The sequence below is a fragment of the Camelus dromedarius genome, chromosome 21 (assembly GCF_036321535.1).
Source record: "Camelus dromedarius isolate mCamDro1 chromosome 21, mCamDro1.pat, whole genome shotgun sequence".
In the NCBI taxonomy this organism is placed as follows: Eukaryota; Metazoa; Chordata; class Mammalia; order Artiodactyla; family Camelidae; genus Camelus; species Camelus dromedarius.
This window is the reverse complement of record NC_087456.1, coordinates 13,954,564-13,976,995: the sequence shown is the minus strand read 5'-3', so window position 1 is coordinate 13,976,995 and position 22,432 is coordinate 13,954,564. Positions and strand designations below refer to the sequence as shown.

The window sequence follows — 22,432 nt, the reverse complement described above, 5'->3', positions numbered from 1 at the left end:
ACTTTGCTCTCTGCACCTTCGAATAAGCCTTCCCTTCTCACTCATGGCTTCTCATAGGCGTGCTTGGGCGAAGTGCTGGGATGGAGGTAGGACCTTGCAGGATGGTGGTAGGACCTTGAGATCAGTGTGTGGACTGGCGTTCAGTGGTGGTTCAGGGTCAGACTTCTGATTGTACGAGCTGTTAAGAGCTCACCTTCCTCCATCTCCTGGTATTTCGGTTTTTTCAGGGGAAAGCATCTTTCCCTCCCAATTAGGTATTAAAAGAGCAACATCCCTTCAGAGTACAGCCTTCCGTGTAGATCTAGTTGTCAGGATGGCGCACAGTATTGACTGGACTGCGATTGACCAGCTTCATTTTCAGATCTGCTTTCAATAGGTGTTTAATACAAATTCAACAGGCAACTCAGAAGCTTACTGCTGAGCTTCAATTCACCACTGAGCTTCTTCTATCAAGAATTCATACACATGGATGTGAATATACGCATATGTATTTATACACACACACTCTTAGAGCATTTGAAGATGCCCAAAATATTAGACATGCTAGCCCTTCTTCAGTGTATGTCATCTGGAAAGACGGTTGTGGTCTCACAGCAAGAGGGTGCAGGTGACAGATACATACACAGAACAACAAAGTGAATTAGCTCTTACTAATGAGAAAACGGCTAGATTGTAGTTGCTACTTTAAAAAATATTTTACAGCACCATTGCTGCTTGTCCTGGAAATGTTCACTCCCTTAAAAAAATAAAGAATCATCTCATTGACTTCTTCTCTGCCTGCACCACGTCTGTACTATAAGGAAGCCAGGGCTCATTTTAGGAAATCCAGAGCAGTTGTAACTTAAAATCTGCTTTGATAGAGTCCACTAGACTCTCTTCATGTATAAGTCTCCCCGATTCTTCAGTGGGAACCAACCTGTAAAAATAGTGAAGGGCCAAAGTTTTAAGGAAGCCAAGTTCCTGGGTTTAGGAACCTAATCCGTCACGATGTTACTACTTTAGACAAATCTTAGGAACATTCTCGGCCTCACAGTTTTGGCCATCAGTGGAGTATCACTAAGAATTCAATCCAGGCATAACTTTTTCCACTTTTGCAAACCTAGAGGGAAATGGCGAAAGATGTGCTTGTGCCTTTGACAAATAAAACCATTTGGCTGGAGGATGGAATGAAATGCGGAGGTGGGCGCCTTAGGGGAGAGCCTGCCGAGTTTGGGGAAAATAGCCATAAGTAGAAAGGGATTTTCAGCAGTTTTTGGCCTCGGGCCCTTTTAACACAAGTCAGCATCAAGAACCCATCGGTCTAGGCATTCAGCTTTGCTGTCTCCCTTGCTAATGGATATTTATTTATTGCCGCCTACGTGGTCCCCTGGCCTCACTTTTGTCATATTCATCCTCTCTTGTTACCCACATTAAACAAAAGCCTGTAGCCAGACTCAGGGCACTGGCTCCCTACATAGAGCTCCGTGCGTTATCACAAAGGAGCCAGGGCCTTTTCCACTGTTTGTCCCAGGTGCCCTCCCGTCCCATCCATTTGGTAATAGTGAATAGCTGATTTTACCCCTTAACTTGCAGTTCAGGAACAGCAATACCCCACCCTGATGTAATTTTCCCACAAATCCTACACACTCAAAACTCAAAGACTGCCACTTGGCTGGTGTCCTGGCCTCAGAGTATGACTCAGAGGTTCCTCCATGAGCCCGTGGTCCCAGTGTGCCAGGCAGGATGGTGACCACGCCACGGCACTGAAGCTTGCAATGTGTCTCTATCCATTTTTTTTCTTTTTATGAAAAAACTCACCCCAATGCCATTCCCACATCTCAGACACCTTTCTGCCCTCCCCGCCACGGGTAGCCTTTGCCTGGCTTGTTAGGAACGGATAGGAGAAGGCTGTCGGGGCCTCTTGAGGATAAGAAAGCAATGAGAACATGTAACCAAGTGGGAACTGGAGGCGGGCAGCTGTGGGGAGAATCTGCCCTGGTTCTGGAGCCACTGGTCTGCATGTTGGATGATTCAGGCCTGTGGTCTTGATGGTCCCTCCTCCTGGCTCCTGGAAGACATTCATTTCGCTGTTGCAGTTCCCTAACCCAAACTTGGGTGCAGGAAAGAGAAAAGGCCAAATCAGATCTTTGTGTGTTTTTTGTTTCTTGAGGAGTGGGGGGATGGATGGGCGGAGCTAGGTTGGTTGGTTGGTTGGTTGGTTGGTTGGTTGATTGACTGATTTTTACAGAGGTGCTGGGGATTGAACCCAGGACCTCATGCATGCTAAGCATGCACTGTACCATTGAGCTATACCCTTCCCCCCAATCAGATCTTTGAATCAATTATTTTTTAATCTCTGGTAGGAGAGATTAAATTTAATCTTTAAGCTGATAGGTTAAGTGGGGAGGAGCTAAGAGAAATAGTTTATCACTGGGGTTTCTGTTTTCACTAGGGAAATAGTTATCCTTTCCTGAGAAAGGCGAGTTAGTTCCTTTTTGCTTTGGGCCCCAGTAGTAGGGTCACCTTATGGTGCAGGCGGGAAGGAAGCAGGACTGTTGGGAGGAACTCAAGACTTTTTTTTAAAATTATTTTCTGAAAACTTTGCAGAGGACAGAAACAGATTCTCAACTAAAGGAGATAGCCTGGGTAGAGGAACTCTCCCTCCTAACAGCAATCTAATACGTAGGCAACAAGCAAGCAAATAAAACCCCCCAAATTTAAATCTAAAACTACCAAGATCTGCCTGGGGTTGACAAACCAGGGCCATTCTTCTTGTTAATGGAGGTACTGGGGATCGAACCCAGGACCTCATCATGCATGCTTGCATGTGCTCTACCACTGAGCTGTACCCCAGCCCCCAGGGCCATTCTTGCGTATTACACCTTTTAGCTGAAAGTTTGTCATTATTTTTCTCACTTTCGCACAGTTAATCCTCCTCTGAGATACTCCTTTTGTTTGTCTGTGGGGTTGGCCCTGTCACAGGATGAAGCATCTTACTGACAGCATCGCTCATAAAGGCCAGGGCTCCATTCTGACTGTAGGCAGCATTGAGTGCGTGACGGCAGGCAGGGAGGGGTACAATGCCGTCCCCTGCACCCACAATTAGAGTAATCCACTCTGCCATCTACCAGCACCATGCCTCCACCAAGACACTTCTCTGGGGAGTACATTTTTATATGACAGACTAAGAAAAAAAAAACAAAACTAAAGGTTTAAAAAGAAACCAGAGGTAAGATGACTCCTTCATCTGCAGCAGAGGAGCCTGCAAGTTGGTTTCACTTCCATCTGGATCAAAATCTTAAACTCTGTAAAACCCACCTGTTTGCATGCTTTATGAAGTCCTTCTGTTCTTCTAAGACCAAAGTGTTTGGGGGAAGTGCTCTTACTGGCCTGCCTGAAGTGGAGATTGTTCCCAGCTCCATCAGTTTAGAGGGCAAGAGGGGGAATAGACCAAACTACCAGGGCCCCGATGGATCGGTGTCAGAGTGTGCAGGTGAGGACAGAGAGCAATCAGAAGGCCACCAACAGGGGCCAGGCATTAACATCCAAACCTTCCCCTCATGGTCTGCTCGGCCCCCAGACCGGTATTCTCCCACAGCTTGGGCACACCCAGTGGTGCCCCACCAGACTCCCTGGGAGCTGTGGTGTCCGTGCCTTTGGGTCTTCTGGATGAATCATGAAGGGTGACTTACTCCTGGTGGGGCTTCTCAGGTGGCCCCGGGCTTGGGTATCAGTGAGTTTGCTAAAGCACATTACCTCATTCTGGGGCTGATGTCCCAGGGGCCAAAGATTCCACACAGGATTGACACCCCAGTCTTAGCCCCTCTCAGTGGAAACTTAGGAAGGTTTTCCTCCATTTATGTGTGTATCTAACCTCTAAAGAATGCAGCAAACAGTTTTAATAAGGTTTTTACCATTTAATCTGCATAAAAGGTCTATCATTGTGATTGAATATGATTATTCATGAAACTCTGTCTTTTCCTTGTTCTGTCTTCTTTCGAGCCCTTACCTCCCAAAGTGTCTTGCTGGGACACTGTTTCTTTGGGTGCCCTGTGGCAGTGTGTATGTGTATAGCGTCTTTGCTTCTATTTGTTTGTTCATTTGTTCCTCCATTTTTAAATAAAAGCTCAGGAGTCCCGGAGAAGCTGGCTTTCTCAGGCGCAGTGGGAATAATGGGAAAGCTGTGTTTGAATTTGCCCTGCTAATGGTGATTGTCTGCATTCCTTGGCTGGGGAGTTACAGATTTGGGGAGATTAAAACACATTCCAACATTCTACTGGTATTACAAACAATGAGAACATGCCTTTTCTTGCCACAAGAATCTAGAGAAGCAGAAGATGGCAGGCCTGGAGGCGCAGAAGAGGCCACTGATGTTAGCAGCATTGAACGGACTCTCGGTTGCTCGGGGCCCAGGGCGGGAAGAGAGTCGCGTTGATGCCACCCGAGTTCCCGTGGATGAGAGGGTAAGCACTGGGCTTGTCAAACATGTGACTCCTTCTCTGTGGTCTTAGGATTCCAACGCTCCCTCCTCGCCCAGACATGCCAGCATGAAGGTTTGTTTGATGAATTCATTCTGCAGTTTGAAGATTAGCAAGACCTGGTCTGTGTTGTATGAAATCAGTCCTTTCCCAAATCTCATGTTTCTTTGTCAGGTTGGTGCAGGGATGCCCACCTACCGACCCCAGCCCCTAACAGGCTGTGTGGCCTTGGTCACGTCGCTCAGTGTCTCTGGGCCTGTTTTGTCTTTTTCCTTTCTTTTTTTTTTCCTTTCTTTCTGTTTTTTTTCCCCCATAAAATGAAAAAGTTAAGCAATTGCTATAGCTTTTAATTTCTATGATTTTTGTGAACAACTACCCTTTATTAGGGAGTGATTATTTTATTTATAGAATTCCTTTAATATGCTGACCCCTTGTTTGGCTATAAAATATGGCTGATTTGTATAATTGTTAGGGTAATGCATGGTGAGAACTTTGGTTTTGAAAAGCAAAGAGGTTGCATGGTTGTGTTTTAGAGATGAAGAAAGGTGTTCCTTTAGTTTCTGAAATTACTGTAACATTAAACAGCTATGTAAATCAATTTGAGGGCCAGTAAGATTAGGGTTTTAGTTTCTGTCAGTATATATGAAGCCTTAGAATGCTCTTAGAGCGAGAAGGGTCTTTAGAGGGATCATTTAATCCCATTAATACCATGTTAGCGTAATTAGTAGTTTGGCCATGGGAAAAGTAAAAGAGGAGGTGTCTAATCCTCAGAGCTAGAGAACCGTGGACCAGTATCTTCGTAAAATTTGGCTTAATGAAAACAGCTATGTAAGTGGAGAAAAGGATGTTTGGATAATTACCAGTCTCCTGATCACCTGAACTTTACACCGAGGCGTTAATAACAAAAGTGCCGATTTTGAATTTCAGCCCCTTGCCTGGCCTTACAGATCTGTTCTGCTTAGGGTCTGAGTGAGGAGGAAATTTTACTGGACGAGAGAAACGAGCCGCATGGTGAAATAATGACCGAATAATCAAGCATTAATTGTACATCTTTGAAACTACTTATGAACACTCTCCTCGCAACTGTTTCAAGAAATCTGGTGGTTTTGTTGGCGTGTCGGGATAAGACAGTTCAGAGAACTGAAGATCCATTTCTGTTGCAGTTCAGAACCCTGAAAAAGAAGCTCGAAGAGGGAATGGTGTTCACAGAATACGAGCAAATTCCAAAGAAAAAGGCAAATGGCATTTTCAGCACAGCGGCTCTGCCGGAAAATGCTGAGCGCAGCCGAATCCGCGAGGTTGTCCCCTATGAGGAGAACCGCGTAGAGCTAATACCGACCAAAGAAAATAACACCGGCTACATTAACGCCTCCCACATCAAGGTGAGAAGGGGGGGTGTGTTGGGAAGGTTGCTTGAAGATTGCTGGGTTGATGGTAAAAAATTCAGGGAGGGAAAAACATACGGGCTGCCACTGTGCATCTTGGCTTGTCCCCAAACCCCGAGGGAGTATTTTTGAACTCCTGTGCTTTTCTTAGTCAATGGGAAGGCTGTGCCCATCCCTGCAGAGAAGGAAGCCCAGCAGCCCCAGGGGAAAACCTCAGGTCAGCTATTTCCAAAGCTTGCTCATTACAGAGGATTTAACTTTTTCTCACTGTCAGTTGTAGCTCTCCCTCAGACTTACAGGAAAGGCTGAGGATTGTCCCTTTCAGTTTGTAACTCGCAGATGATGGAGACGTTGGAAGTCACAGACATGGCATTTCTGTTACTGGAGTTCTTTTAATGTTCGAGACCAACAGAAATTTATCGTTTCTCCCTCGTAATCCTACTGGTTATTCATTTTATATATGCATAAGTCCCAAATTTGCATGCTATTTAGAAGAGTGGGCTAATTTAGACAAACCATTAAGGTGTAGTTGATTATGAATCTTGCACGATTTGCCATATTATTCAAGGTATTAGGGTCATTAAATCTTTGTTACTATTTCAAGTACTCCAAACCTTCATTAGCTCAGTATTTCATAGACTAGGACATTAGGGCTGTACACCAGAAACTGACACATTGTAACTGACTATACCTCACTTAAAAAAAATTAGCCTAGCTGTACTTCAGTTAGAATTTAGAATTATGGATACATGTGTGCATGCAGTTAAGTGTTTCCTAAATAGCCTGCCTTCCTCAGGGTCCCTAATAACAGAACGTATTTGTTTAGAGTGTCACCGTTGCTCTGACCCCTGAAGTAGGGAATTTACTCCTGTACTAGTGTGAAAGCAGCTGTTACAGGACGCTTTTCACAGTACAGCATTCACATTAGTAGTCTGTTATGATCAGTAATCTTAGAAACCTGTCCCTGGTCTTGTCCAGGGTTACTTCCTTTCTTGGATTTTTCAGCTGTAGCTGAATTACAGGAAGGTTCCTTTGAGCCTCCTAAGTGTAGCCAGATATCTGGCCCATGTGTCAGCTGTAACAGTTTTGATACAGAATATGGAAAGTGTACCATAGTTGGGTGTAGTAATTTTGTTCACAGAGCATAGATAACCATATCTATATTTTTTAAATGTCAGAAAGTCCAGTCAAAAGAAATATGATGGTGCAACTATCAGAGATCATAATGCACATTTTACTCTTATTTTTGAGAGTGAGAACTAACACAATAAAAACTGAGCCCCAGGAAAACTGAAGGAAACTGACGGTGGTGAGTTTCCTGGGCTTAGTTTAGATTAGGAAACAATGACCAAAATAATGTACTCAAACAAAGATAACAGATCACACAGCTGCTTCTTGCTAGAGTGTCTGCAAAAATCTTCCATAACTGTAATATGCTATCTTCTTTTGGCCAAATCACCTCCTCCATTTTCCATCTGCTCTCTGGAAAAAGCTGTCACTCTGCGCCCACTGGGTGCTGTTAACAGAAGCATTCCCTTCCTCCGTATACTCCGAGGGCCACGTTTCATCTTGTGGATCAGGGTTAGACATGAGTGCATTTAACAGACCCAAAGAGCTTGCAAGAACTTGTCCTTGTATTTTCGGAGTAGAGTTGTATGTCTGGCCAATGTTTTCTCCCTGGGTTCCGAGCAGCCGTTAACACAGAACAGAGATTTATCTGCTCCAGAGGTGAAATCACATCTGTGAAAGCTACCTCAGTAGCATTGTTTGTTGTGTTTTTAGTGCAGTTTTTAATACCCCCCCCCCCCGTCAATACTTGGAATATGCTGAAAGGCCCCAGGCAGCAGCATTCTCTGGAAGTATTTATGGTTCCTATATGTTGGGTGCCAGAGAGGCTAATGTTTAAAATCACAATTCCACAGATAAGCCAAACTCCCCGCCAGCCAGCAAATATATGAATGTTACCTCCCACCAGTACTTGGAAAATGGGTTTTGCCTGCCAGCTTTGACCTAAACATGTCTTGTGTAACAAGACAATAACTGACATTGTTTCTGTTTGAATCAAGTTGGTATATAGTTTCATAAAATAAATGAGGGAAAACGTTTCAAACAATGATCACTTCATTGCTCCTAGAACTATCCAGAGATCTGCACCGGGGAGCACATAAGGGGGCCTGACTTTGCAATACCGAGACCCAGGCCTGGAGGGAAGCCCAGGAGGAACCCCTCCAAAGCCACCATCTCATCCTGACAGCATGACCTTCCACCCTTGGGGCACCACTTCTTATGTATCAGTCTCTGCTGCTGCCATTTACAGCTGCAGAATTATCCTCCCAAGATCACCCTGGGCTGCATGGGGTAATCATTTCGTTTTCCAAAATCAGCTCATGACTCCAAAGTTCTGCTGGATGCTGTGGCACGAGGGGAAGGTCACGATGAAACACCACCTACTGGTGGCTGATGTGCATCCATAGCGCCTCTGCCGTGCATGGCACCGCAGCGTGGCAGGCACAACAGAGGTTTACGACACACGGCTTATCAGGACGGTGGTGGAGAGACATTGCTCCTGAGGGGGTGTTATTCCGCGGCAGACTTTTCTATTATTTAAACAGACGCCATGGAGTACTGTTTCTCAAACTGTGGATCACAATACAGCAGTGGGGTGTGGAATCAATGTAGTAGTCAGGACCAGTCTTTTTGTTTTTCATGAAGGGAAGCCTGCTTTTTTGTTGTTGCTGTTGGTTGGTTGGTTGTTAACGGAGGTACTGGGGATTGAACCCATGTAATGCTAAGCACGTGCTCTACCACTAAGCTATACCCTCCCACGCCCCAGGACCAGTTTTGTTTTGTTTTTAATGGAACAGACTTGAAAAGAGGAAAGAATGGCATTTATCAGTACATTGCACATTGGAAGCATAACTTATTTCTGTAACAAATTGTTAGGTTATACACACGTATATTCATGTAATATTGTGTGTATGGATATATATGTGTGTGGATATATAATGTATATATATGTTTTTAATATGCACTGGTTTGTTCCTAATTACTGTGGGTTGCAGATCAGAAATGATCAGGTGCATTTTAAGAAGCCTGAATGGCAAAAAGTGTTTTCCTGTGAGAATGTGTCACTAGCCATCCATGGTCTCGGGGTGTTGTGAGGTAGCACTAGCACATTTGGCCTGAAAAATATCATCCAAGGTTGTCAGGTGGATCCAAAGACCCATGGTCTGCAGGTAACTCTGTCCCAGCTTTAGGGTATATTCAACGATGCTTTCCTTGATTTCCAGGTGGTGGTTGGTGGGGCAGAATGGCACTACATAGCCACTCAGGGACCCCTGCCGCACACATGCCATGACTTCTGGCAGATGGTGTGGGAGCAGGGAGCGAACGTGATCGCCATGGTCACCGCAGAGGAGGTAAGAGGAATGGAATGGCCATCCTGCCCTCTGTTCCCGGGGGAGGTGGGGCCAGAAGATGGGCTTTGTGTCCCCGACTTAGCTGCCCCACCCTCCTTCCTGCAGCGTCGCATCTCTGCAAGTCCTTTTCTCTTGGACAAGCATCTCTTACCTCTCCTTGCTTCCACATAGGTTTGTTTTGTTTTCCAAAGATAATTTATAGTTGTGTCCCCTTTTCATCAGCTGTTAACTCTTTTCCTTGGATTACCATGAACTAAAATCAAACAAACACACAAACAAGAACGAAACTTCAGTTCGGCCAGCTCACTTTTGTGTGCCAAACCCAGCAGTGATCTCTCCGCTGGAGTCTGAGAACTCTGGGCCGCTCCGGGTAAATCAGTGCATATTCCCAGCCCCGGGCACGGCCAGCTCACGTGCAGTCATGCTTATCAGCTGAAAAGAGACCAGACGCTGTTGTTCCTGGAGAGATCTTTGGGGAGAAGAAAAAAAAATCTTTTTCTTCCTTTGCCAAGTCAAACACAGTTTTGCTCTTGTAACTAGAGATGTCTACGTGGTGTTACAGAAATGGGCATATGCCCCCAGTCCTAGATAGAGCAGTTTGCTTGGAGCCTTGCTGTCTGGGGGGGGAAGAAATTTTGTTTCTTCTCTTGTCACAGTCTCCTTTCTTTTTTTTAACCACTTCCTTTTGTTCCTTTGATTAAAGTTTAACTTATGTTTTGAAGTCATTTAAGGGACAGGCTTCATCTGTTTGTTTACCATAACTATGGTGTTGCATACCCCTTTCCTAACAATTTTAAAAGGGTGGGAAACAGAACTGAAAAAAAAAAGTTATATTCCCTTTATTGACTGTTCTGAGCAGCTGCTTTTGAGAACAGCCCGTTAGAAAGGTAGTGGTGGATGTCTCTTTAAAGCCAGTTGTACGTTTCTAGGCTGACCTGTTTGACCTTTCCACAGAGAGTAAATGCTCCTCAAAATCTCTAGACGAGTTTTATCACCTTATGGAATTGTATCCTTGGAAAGTATTCACTCAGCTTAATGCAGTGTACCATCATCTGTGCTGGCCTTAGAGGCATAGTGGTAACCACACCAGGCATGATCTTTGTCCCCAGGGGGCTTACATCCTAGTGGGATTTTTGTGAAGAGTGAACAAATCAAGTAAGTTCAGATAGTGGTTAAGTGCTGTGGGAAAAAAATGAAACCAGGTAATGGGATGGAGAGTGACTGGGGAGACTTTAGACTTGGTGCAGCATCTCCTCTCTGGTAGACGCTGTGCGATGCTCCTGAGTCAGTGACTTAGAAGCCATCCTCATTTTCCTCTGTCCTCAGATTTTAAGATTAAGAGGATAAGAGCTTCCCCTGACTCATTTCCTATTTCACCTCTGTGTGTGTGATTCAGGAAGGCGGACGAACCAAGAGCCACCGATACTGGCCCAAGCTGGGTTCCAAGCACAGCTCAGCCACCTATGGCAAGTTCAAGGTCACCACAAAGTTCCGAACAGATTCCGGTTGCTATGCAACCACAGGCTTGAAGGTCAAGCACCTTTTGTCCGGGCAGGAAAGGACGGTGTGGCATTTGCAATATACTGACTGGCCAGATCACGGCTGCCCAGAGGATGTCCAAGGATTTCTGTGTAAGTTTCTTCTTCCCATTCAGGGTTTCACCAACAGTATCAGTGGTGTTATCAGTTGGAGGTGAAATGGAAAGAGAGGATACTTTCTGTTAAGTGGTAAAAGTATTAATTGTAACACTGACGTATGTAATTCTTCATATAGTATGTGTAGAACAGAGGAGACTAATACATGCCCTTTATCGTCGTCTCTTTACCTTTTATGCAAATAAGCTACAACTCTGGTAAATGAATTGGTTTTACCTTCATTTAAACCTTTAGCTACTCAATAAATAATTATTCTGATAAATGCTACTTATTTGAACCCTGAAAACATTATGCTAAATAAAATAAACCAGAAACAAAAGGACAAATTTGATAGGATTCTACTTACATGAGTTACCCAGATTAGGCAACTTCATAGAGATAAAAAGTATCACAGAGAGTGCCAGGGGCTGGGAGGAAAGGGAATAGGAAGTTATTATTTGATGGATACAAAGTTTCTGTTTGGGACCATGAAAAAGTTCTCGAGGTGGATAGTGGTGATTGCACAACACTGTGAATATACTTAATGTCGCTGTGTACTTAATGTACACTTAACGTAACATGCACTTAAAATAATTAAAATGGTCAATTTTATGTTATGTGTATTTTACCACAATAAAAAAAATCAGCAAAAAAGTTAAAATTAAAAAAAAACTTAAAAAATTTCTCATGGAGGTTCATATCTCAGAAGCCCTGTATCTCCCACAGCAGTAAGTCCCAATCAGTATCTTCTCATACCTATGATTAAAGACACTAAAAATGACTGAAATCAACTTGTAGTATTTGAAACTACATTTCTGGATTCATTTTTTTCTCAAGATATGGTTATCTTACATAAAAATTCACCCAGATTGTATGTAGTACTTTACTTGAACAAAGGCCAAAAACTGGGTGTGTGCCCACCATGTACCAGGCACCGAGTCAGGCTCTTAGAATGCAGGCAGAGATGAAACAGTCTTCATTTCAAAGGCACCTGAGGTCTCATGAGGAAGGCAGGTCCAGCAGATCTGATGCTGTCATCTACCTTCCACTGCAGCGCCCCCTTCCTTTTCACAGACTTGCCTAAACGACCAGCACTTGTGGGAAACCCCATTCCTTCCTTGCACAGCTAGGAAGGAGGCCCAAGGATTCCCTGCAGATTTATGATACCTGCTGTGTTGTTGACTCTCCAGCAGGCAGAACACCTGTGACCACCATGCAGGGAGGATGTTGGAGAAAGTCAAAACCTTGATTTTATTTTTATATGCATTTAGAATAGGAGGGATGGGGGGAGGAGAGAGAGAATAGGTTTTCAGATACATGAAAGTACCATTTTGCAAGTTCCAACGGAAAGATTTTTGATGCGGACTTATTCATCAATGTGGGTATTCCATTTCCCATTAAAGTGATGACGGTACTTGGAAGAGTTGGACACCGAAAATAAAAAAGATGATTGGAATCAGATCTAGAATGGGTTAGTGGTTTGCCTGAGGTCAGTTACCTGTAGCTCAAAATATGAATAAGGAGCACAGTGACCTCTGCAGAACCTTCTTTCCTCATAACAGTGTTCTTTTTATTCCTTTCTGGCAATCTTTTGCTAATTGCTTTATTACAAGCAAGACTCAGAAAATGGAAACAATGAAAGTAGATTCATTTGATGACTGGCTAACAGCTCTGATAAAAGACTGCATTATAAGATGGTTAAAATTATAATCAAATCTTTAAAATCAAAACCAGTTTGAGGAAGGCCACTCTGAGTTACTGAAAAATATTGAGAATATTTTTAAACAGTATACATTTATTATGTTTCCAAAAAACTCAGGACAAGTGTGCTGAGCAGGGTCTTAAGGTTGTTGGCTCTTGACATTTTAAAGAATTTTAAAAGATTTTTGCCTGTGTTTAAATTAGATTTTACCTGGATGCAGAGGACCTGGGTCAAACTGTCTTCCAGCCTCCACAAGTCTTCACTAAGTTACAGCTTAGGGAACTTATTGATATGATTGCTGGAGAAAGCATCCATTTAAATCCAATGTCTCTGTGTCTTAGGAAATTCCATTTGATGGTGGCATCTGCTTTATTGATCAATGTTCCTTTTACTTTGTTAAATTTAGCACCAAAAACCCTTGTCTCTTGTATGTGAACATTGCCTGTTGTCAGAGAATGTCACTTAATATCTTTTCCCCTTTGGGAAGAAATTGTGAAGGGAATTCCCTGCTCAGTATTTAGCTCGTGTTGGTACCAACAGCAATCACTTTATCTCAATAGTCACCTCACACTGTTCACCTCTTTTGCTTCGTTCTACCTCATTTTACATTGGTGGTGGTAGTTAGTATTTATTTGTATAAACCGCTTCAGATTACTAAGTAAATAAGGTTTTAAATGAAAATAGGGGTTCTTATTCATTGTGTGTAAACAGGTGCTTTTCAGGGACTGGAGTGGTTCGAATGCAGTCTTTTCTCTACAGCAGTTTGAGCTTTGCTTCTCATTCTGTTTTATGCTGCTGCATTGGGATGAGATTTTCTGAGTATCAAGAACCTTCAAATCTGCTTCTCCCCTGAACCAGCTACTATAAAATCTCAAGTATTAATTAACTTTTTCTGTTTCTTGGACTATTTGAGGATTGTATTTATATACGTTTCCTTTTTTTCACGATCATGGGGGGGAAAGTCTTTAAAGTGTATAGTGAGCTATTTTTCATTTGTGCCCAATTGGAGTAGTGAATGGTCAGGGCTAGGCAGATATTGGAAGGGATGGGGGAGGGGGGACGACCCTTCCAGCCCACACACGTATTGCCTCCAAGAAGTAGGGGTGAGGGGGCTACCTTGAGCTCCTCACATAATCAGGTGGGATCCGAGCTGAAAACCAGGCCCCCAAAGCCTATTTTAAAATCGAAAAGTGAAGTCAAGCCTCAGTTGACATTCACTCATTCACTGCGGGGCAGGAAGAAAGGGCAGGTGGATGCTCTTCCCCCCAGAAATTGGCTCTGACAGGCGGGCGTTTCAAGGGGACCTAGCTGCTGTTCCGATCCCAGTCTGTTAATAGTAGGAATTGCTGTAAGTAATGTCGAGAATCATCTGCTTGGGGGACTCTGGGATTTGCAGAGGGGAAAACAGAATTGAATTTTTAAAAAAGAACTATTTAATTTAAAGAACAAATTCTCCCATGGACTAATTGACTCCCAGCTGGTCCTTTCTGGATCCAGGACTATACAGTGGGTACCAGCCAAATAATTAGTGTCTTGTAAGGACTGTAAATTATTGTCACTTATAAAAAAAAAAAAATTCACTGTCAGTTTTTTTTTTCCCCTCTCAATTATATGCAAAGCCATGTAGGACTTCGGTGACAAGATTTGTATTCTGTCTTGCAGCCTACTTGGAGGAGATCCAGTCGGTCCGTCGCCATACCAACAGCATGCTGGAAGGCACCCACAGCCGGCACCCTCCCATCGTAGTCCACTGCAGTGCCGGGGTGGGGAGGACCGGCGTGGTCATCCTCTCCGAGCTGATGATCTACTGCCTGGAGCATAACGAAGTGAGTCATTCTGGGCTTCTGAATACTCCACCTTGGGGGCCAGTCTACACCGTGGCCAAACCTTCACCTGTGTCCATTTCCAGGGCTTAATTTCCTCTCTTCCTGACAAGGGTTTTCCAGACCCATGATTCCTAGTTGGACTCTGATACTTACAGCCTTCTTATCTTTAGCCTTTCACTGCTCTGGGTGGAGAACCAGATAACAGAGAAGCAGTATTGAAAAATGCGTGAAAGGAAACGTTTAGAAAATCTGATCTTAGCTGGCACCGACTTCCAGAAGTCTGCTGTGTTTTGTGGACAGTCTGGTTTTATTGTGGGTAGTTTCACACAGTGGGTTATTTGGTTGTGTATAGTTTATATGCGTCTTGCATTTCTGGGATGTGTTTTGACCTAACTCCTATGGGAAAGCGTGTCTACTTTAAAAATGTTTTTCATTCTTCAAAGGGAGGTTTCATTGAGAGGGGGCTGTCGGCTCTTGTCTCGACTGGCAGTGGTGTGGTGGAGCCGGGCAGGGTAGATAATCTTTGGGCACATACGAGGCCCACCTTTCCCGGGGCAGGACGCCCAGCTCCGCCCCTGTAGACACGGGCTGCAGCGACTTTGCACCCCCACGGGCCTGGTGTTCCCTTCCGCTGTGGGTCAGCGGGTTACACTCCAGGGCCTCTGAGTCTGTGGAGATGAGACAAACAGCAAGCAGAGGCTAACAAAGAATTCTTCTGCCTTCTATTCCCATGGGCCTTAGGGGTTTCAAATGGTATTCACTTTTTTTCCCCCCTTAGTTGGGTTCTTCAGCTAAGCCCAACTAACAGCACGTGTCCAGCTCCCCTACTTTACAGATGAGGATACAGTTAGTGACCTGTCCAGTGCCAGGCGGCCGAGGTCTGCAGTGAGGTCTTCTACCTTCTGGCCCTGAATTGTTTCCTCTCTTCATTCTGCTTCCACACGCCGTTTGTTGTGTTCCGTTTCTGAATGGTCCAGCTTGGAGAACCAAAGGAAATTTCTGAAGTGTCTCGAGAGTTTTTGTTTGTTTGTTTGTTTGTTTTTTCCATAGTTTTAAAATCAGGGAAACAGTATAATATGCAAACTGTGAAGGAATTTACATAGCAATGTACATACGTATTTACTCAGCAGCATCAGTGGTTTAAAAATCAGATTAAACATTGTTCCCTAAAGTTTGTTATATTAAAATTCTAGGGAAAGAACGAATGCCAAGTTGAAAAATGTTCAAAGGATTTTTAGGTTCCTTGCCTACAGAGTTAATTGTGGAGACTTTCAGCCTGTACCTGTCCCAGTGTTGGCGCCACTGCAGAGCAGGAGAGGGGTTACATCAGATGTGGCCTGTGGTTCACACAAACCAAACACTGTCCTGTCCAGGAGCAAAATGCCCAACGTGGTATCAGCTGAGACTACATAACAGAAATCGCATCATCTATGAGTTTTTATCCTTTTGTCCCACGTGAGGTTTCTTGTTTGCTTCCCTGTCACTATGAGAAGTCTAGAAGTTTCTAGTAGAGTGAATAGCTTGCCACTGGGTCCCAGGATCCACTCAGTGCTGGGAGGATGGACTGAGATGAAGTGGAAGCAGGGGACATGCGGCTCAAGTGTATCCGAGCTCCCAGGGGAGGAAGAAGGGCCCTGTTACCCCCTCCCCACTTTCCTCCCCCTCGTACCACTTTGCGCCCCAAACCCCCCTTCTTCTCTGCATTCCCCGTGCGCTTCCTCTGCTCCCCCTTCCTCCTCTTCAACTTGAGAAGCTATTCTGTCTGTCTCATCTGAAATGAAGGACTCTGTTCTGAGCTCTTTGGAGACCCATCCAATGCTGAGCCTCCGTAGTGTGATGACATGAAGGCTCACTGACACCAGATGCTCTTGGCCCGGGAGAACCCAACACCACCTGTCAGAGCCAGCCTGGTGCGGAGCGAGGGGTTTGGCCGTCAGGGCCTCACACAGACCTGGTGGAGGGCTTGGGGTGGGGCGTGGGGATAAAGTTCTCTGTCGTGTGTCCAGACACAGCAGATGTCCTCGATGCCCAGTTGCATGCCAGAACATTCTCTATGGGAATGAGGTCAGTCCAAAAAGGACTCCTGTCCCCACTGATACTCAGAGATAGCAAGATGACTCGTGCTTCCACTCCCTTCCCCAGCACAAACACAGCCGACCTCATCTGTCCCGTCTCCCGTGACTGCTGCTGGTAGATGGTTATGGAGAAAAAAGTTCTCTACTTGTTGGGCTTTTGGCCTGGCTAGTCAAATCCAAACCCTTATTTTAACAGAAGAGTGGAACCATGTTTGTTTGTTTTTCAAACCAAAGATTTTGCTAAAATATGATATTGGGTGTCCCATTTTTCTCGTTTCAACTTTCCTGTCTTCTTTCCATGACTTCTGGATTTAGGATATGTTATGTTTTAGTCTGTAATCCACAGAGTGTTAATTTGGTCAGTGAAATGCCTTTTCTTTTTCCTGGAGCAAAGATGCTTACCGTGAGGGCGGGCAGCTGTGAGGGAGGAGCTGGAGGGGCCTCTCCCGGCTGCCCTGAGAAACCTCTTTGTGGCCTGTCGCTTTGGGTCACTGACTGTTATCTGTGACATTTTAACGCCTGTATATTTTTTTCAGAAAGCACAATTTCATGGCTTGTGATAACGCCCTCGGCCGCCTGTCCCAGATCAGCTAAATTACAAGAGGTCAGGTCCTCACTAGCCAAGGAGCAAGACGTCTTGCTCTCGCCGCTTGGCTGAGGTAGTTACCCCCCATCACAGAGCAGAGGGCAGAAGATGTCTTCTAGGCAGGACCGAGCAAGCGTCAGCTGCCTCCTCGTTCCTTGGGCTAGGGACACTGGGCAGCAGAGCCCGTGGGGGTGAATCTTCAAGGCACCTGGGCCTCTTTCATTGAGGACTAGGGCAACCTCCTTTGTCTTGTCTCCGGTCTGCCCGTGGCAGCCGATCTATTGTCCTTGGGGCTGAGTCTCACAGGCTGTTGAGAGGGTGGTGATCGTGATGGTGGTGGTGGTGGAGGGGGGTGGCAGAGATGGTGGCGATGATGACAAGAATGAAAATATTATAACAGCTACAGCTAACCCGTGTTTAGTGTTTACCATGTGCAGCACAGCTCCGGTAGCCGGCACAGTGACCTAATGAGAGAGGTCCAGGTAGCACCTTTATCCACTGAAGAGAAACTGAGGCACAGGTAGATGAGCTCTTAACTGTCGTGTGCCTCTCTTGGCAAAGCCTTTGATGGGTATGAGGTAGGAACAGCCGCATTCTATCCTTGTACCTTCAGTGCGCGACACCGAGTGATGCTCACCTTACCTGTTAACCAAGCTCACTATCAGGTGCTCTGTGTTGCGTATCGTGGGAGCGCGGCCGCTCGGAAGTACTTAGGCAAAGAGCCACTAGTGAACGTCAGAAGCTTATGGTCTGGGCTCTGTATTTTGACTAACAGGTTGAGGATTCACATGCCTTTTTCTATTACCAAGGACTTGTCCCTTTTAAATCTGTGGTATGTGTTTTGGAGAAGATCAGCTAAAGGGGACGGCCCGTGTGGTACTGGAGCTATGTCGAGTTTGGAACTAGCTGAAATGACTTTTGAGAGTTAAACAAGAAAAGGCAGAGAGCTGAGTTTTTATTATGTTACTTCCAACGCTTGCTCAGTTCTTGACGACTTCATGGGTTTGGCCTTCTGCCTGGGGTAGGGGCTTCCGGAGTAGGAGAGGAGTGCTGAGGCCGTGATGGTACCGTTGACTCCATGGTACTTCTGCCCCGGCTGGTCCAGGAGGGTGGAGGTAACCTGAGTGAGGACACCAGGGCGCCCTCTATTCTGCTTAAACACCAATGATCTATCATATTAATTCCATTCTATTGGAGATTCTCAATCTACACATAGGCAACCTCATTTAAAACTCGAGATATTTTTAAAGGTTTTCACCCCAGATGTGGCCAGAGATTGTGCTCTGATGTTTTAAATGTTTCCAAGTAAATTATCTCCTTTCTGCCCACGATCCTGCGAGGTATCAGGATGAGCATGAGTGTTCTCATCTCATTAATATCAATGAAATAGTGAGCAGTCTTTACAAAGCTCACTGTGTGCCAGACACTGTGCTGAATACTTGACATGCATTTCTTCATTTGATCCTGTGAGGTGGGTACTGCTTATCACATCATCTTCTCATTGAGGAATGTCATTAACTTGGCCAGGGCCACATGGCCATCAGAGGGAGGCATCATTATCCATCCTTATTTTACAGATGAAACCAAGACCCAGATATGGCTTCAGTCCTACCATTGGGCTGTGGTAATATTGAGAGTACCCACTGGGTTTAGCTCCAGCCTCTAGGTTTCCTCTAACAGACTGGTCTGGATTTAAAATGTCATGCCAGTGGTACATGACAACCAGCTTCTCTGGTCACCAGGATGGTCTTTGCTTGTCCTTGGTTTTCCCCTGCACCTGCACGGGGCTAGTGAGTGAATGGTTCCCGGATGGAGGAGTGAGGAGGGAGCAAAGGGGAGCGCCCGTCTCAGGACCTTCTTCTGTTCTCTTGCAGAAGGTGGAAGTACCCATGATGCTGAGGCTCCTCAGGGAGCAGAGGATGTTCATGATCCAGACCATCGCACAGTACAAGTTTGTCTACCAGGTCCTCATCCAGTTCCTCCAAAACTCCAGACTCATTTAACCCCCGAGTCAGCACCTGGAAGAGGGACCCAGCTCCATCTTGCTTCTCGGTTGGGAAGCACCTCCAGACAACATCCGCTCCCGCCGCAGGGCGCGGATGGCCGGAGCAGGCATGCCTGGGCTCCCTGAGGACGGGAGTCAGGATCATTCACAGACATCATGTATTATTTTATATGAGATAATTTATTTTTCCCCCTTTGGAATAACTTTTGTGAATCCTCATAATGCAGTTTTCACAGTAATAACAGTACTTTTCATTTGAACCACATTTTGACTGATCTGCATTGTAACGTCAGCGGGTAGGGTTGCCTGGTAGATCGTTTGGGAGACTGAGACATAAAGGAACACATCTCTAGTGAAGCTGCAGCTGGATTTCTAACCAATCCTGAAATTCATCAGCCTAATTGCTCACATCCAAGTCAAAGACGGCAAGAAAATTTCATCCTAAAGTGGGAAGATAAGGTCTAAGACCCTTTCCCGAAGCCAAAGAACAACACTTTTCTCTTACATCTGGGGGCGCCTGAGGCCTGACAGACAGTTCCCTCCCTCCCTTTCTGCCCTCACCCTCTGTAGTCTCTTTTTCCCTCCTAGGCTTGAGTTAAGGACTGGAACGGCTGGAGGAAATGCTCCCTTCCCGATGCTCTAAGTGCCATCGCCCAGGCTGAACGAGGGCTCCGTGTGGTGTCTTTCCCACCCACCCCTGCTCTGGGCTCCGGAACCCGCGTCCCTGCTGGATGTCACACCCGTGCTGTCTGCTGCTTCTCCCTGTTTGCTCAGTGGGCTCTAGTCTGGTGGCCTCTGAGGCCCTGGGCCAGGCCATCTGTGCAGCTAGGCCTCTTGCCTGATGGACCAGACCAGAGCGGGAAGAGAAAGGAGACAGGCAGGCCCTTGATAGCGTTTCTTGTTTAAGTATGATGTGTGTGTGGACGAGGGTCTGAAGATCAAGATGCTGGCTGCTTTCTGTCTTCTCATCAGTCACTGAGTCACTGGAAAGGCTGCAGAGGAGGCAGCTGGGAAAGCTGCTGTGTGGGGGCTGTTTGGCACTCAGGTGGCAGGTGTGACTCCCACTGTGTCGTTAGCGTCTCCAGCGCTGGGCCCGAAGGCACAGAACCAAGCCCGCTCGGGACCCTGTGGTCCAAACTTGGCCCATCCGATGAAAGCTGGTGGGTGTGTTTTTCACAAAGGCCTCCGCTGCTTTCCTTTCCCCCACACCGCCCACTCTCGGGTCCGCTGTGGTGTGAACCACTGCCAGTTTGAAGCTCACCTCTTAGTTTGTCTCTTTCTGTGTCTTCATTGTTCACTGTCCTCCTGAATCTCATGGGTTAGTACACAATGAATCATGTTCCACATAGTTTTCCTCTTGCTGAATTCTGGAAAAAGTTTTCTCTCTCCTGTGTAGTTTTTCTTGATGCAGCTTTTAAATTATGGTTTCATTCTCAGAATTGACCTTTGCCACGATGCCTTCCTCCACTGCTGCCTTTTCTTCTCTCCCGGGCTGCAAATGCAAAGAAAGACTGGCATCCAATCAACCAGAAAGAGTGTGCCTTGGGACTTGTGGTCACCCCATACCAATACACACAGGTATGAAAGCAGGTTCCTGAAGAACTACTTTGGAATATGAATGAACTCGGGTTCACGTCTGGCCAGGTGTTACGGCAGTGGTTCTCTATTCAGAGTATCTGGCGATGCAGGGCCTCCTTCGTCAAGGAGTAGAAAGAATGTCAGCTGAGCTCCGTAGATTCCAGAAGTTTTGGTGTATGATCTGAAAAAGAAACCATTGGTATGATGTGTATTTTCAGTGGATCAGAGCTCATCACCCTCATGAGGAGACGCTTACAACTTGGATCAACAAGCAAAGAGGTATCTGTTTCCTTTCCGTCGAGACTTTCCATCCTTGGGACATTCTGCTGTTAGGGATGTTTGAACAGTTGGTCTGCAGTTATGGGTTTATTGTTTGATGAACAACATGAGTGTTTCTCTTTCGTCTCTTAGGCCCCAGCATGGGCTCTGTTACCATGTCTCGTGTGGGTGGTGTGCAGATCTGTTGTCTCTCTGAGCTCATCCCTCACCGCGCTCCTTTCAGTTCATCCGCTGTTGTTGCTTTGTGCTATGGGAATATTCACAAATGCACAAAATGCAGAGAAGAAGTGGGTTCAGTATCCAATTTCCTAGCCAAAGTTTATATTGAAACTCAAAGGAAAACATTTAAAAGTTATTCCACACATTTTGTTTTCAAAAACAAATGCTTTTGGTCCTTTGGCCCATTTTGCCTCCCTTTTCACATCTCCAGTAAATGCCGACATATCTCCTGTTAAATTGGCAGCAGCCATTTAAAGTCTTTTCAGCGGCATCTGCATAATAATTGCCTAGAGATGCTTTATATCTGGGAAGCAAGCCAAGGAATAAACCTTGAAGCAAAGTGTATTAAATTAGTTATCTAGTTAGAGCTTTTGGAATGAGTTCCTGATGATGCATCAGGCCTGAAGCTGGAGCTGTCGGGGTCTGTTGCTGCGGTTTAGATTTGAAGGGAGAAAATCAAAAAGGAGAGAGGGGGAAAAAAAAAGAAACAATCTCATAACAGAGCCATTCAACACTTTCAGGCTTCTGGTTGTGAAGTTTCCCAGTTGAAATGTTTTGTTTCTTTCTTCCGCTCTCATTTGGATATAGGGACCCGGTGTTCCTCCTTGTTTACTGTGGTCGCTGGACCAGGGGGGCCGAGTTTGATGTCTTCATCCTTGAGCCGAGCCTGCTGGCATAGCCCATTGTGTCTCCTGCTGTGCTTTACTGGCTCTGAGGGGACATTGCCTTTCCCGCCTTTTGCCTTTCAGTAGCATTTACATTTATACCCATTTCTTTCCCTGGATAGGAAGCCAAGAGGGGTTTGGCTGCATTAGGGAGGATTGTCAGATAGTGATTCCTTTACAGGAGAGGGGATGAGTTCCTCTCCCCAGTTGGAGGGAAGAGGAGAACATCTCCACGTGGAGTGGTTTGAGTAATAAACTTCCAAGAGCTCTAAGCTGAGAGAGTTTTACTTCTACAACTTTTGTGGTTCTGCATGGAGAAGAGGAACTGTTTTGACTGTAACTAACTAGTCGTCGTTTGCCTCCATGTCCCTCGGCCATCTCTGGCCCCTTCTTCCATCAGTCTGGATAGAGGAGGGTCTGCTGTGGGCTCTGCCGGGAGAGGTCGTGCGGGACCTGCCCCTGGCTTGCCTAGTGCGCACGTAACCTTGCTCCTGCCTACACTTAGCATCCGTGGTTCAGTGATAAAGCACCAGTGGGTAGCGTGAGTCACATTACCCAGCTGCCTACTTTCCTTATCTTTTCCAGCTAATATAGGTTGACCC

General features: G+C 45.6%; 1 protein-coding gene across 1 annotated transcript in view; it reads left to right on the top strand.

Annotated features, from left to right (window-relative positions):
* Positions 1-19,087, top strand: part of PTPN14 (protein tyrosine phosphatase non-receptor type 14) — a 153,878-nt gene extending 134,791 nt beyond the window's left edge. The window contains exons 14-19 of the mRNA XM_031438582.2: positions 4,299-4,442; positions 5,621-5,839; positions 9,133-9,261; positions 10,658-10,892; positions 14,260-14,423; positions 18,959-19,087. Of these exons, the coding sequence (XP_031294442.2) occupies positions 4,299-4,442; positions 5,621-5,839; positions 9,133-9,261; positions 10,658-10,892; positions 14,260-14,423; positions 18,959-19,087 (1,020 nt within the window). The remainder of the gene's footprint in view (positions 1-4,298; positions 4,443-5,620; positions 5,840-9,132; positions 9,262-10,657; positions 10,893-14,259; positions 14,424-18,958) is intronic.
* Positions 19,088-22,432: the final 3,345 nt, after the last annotated feature.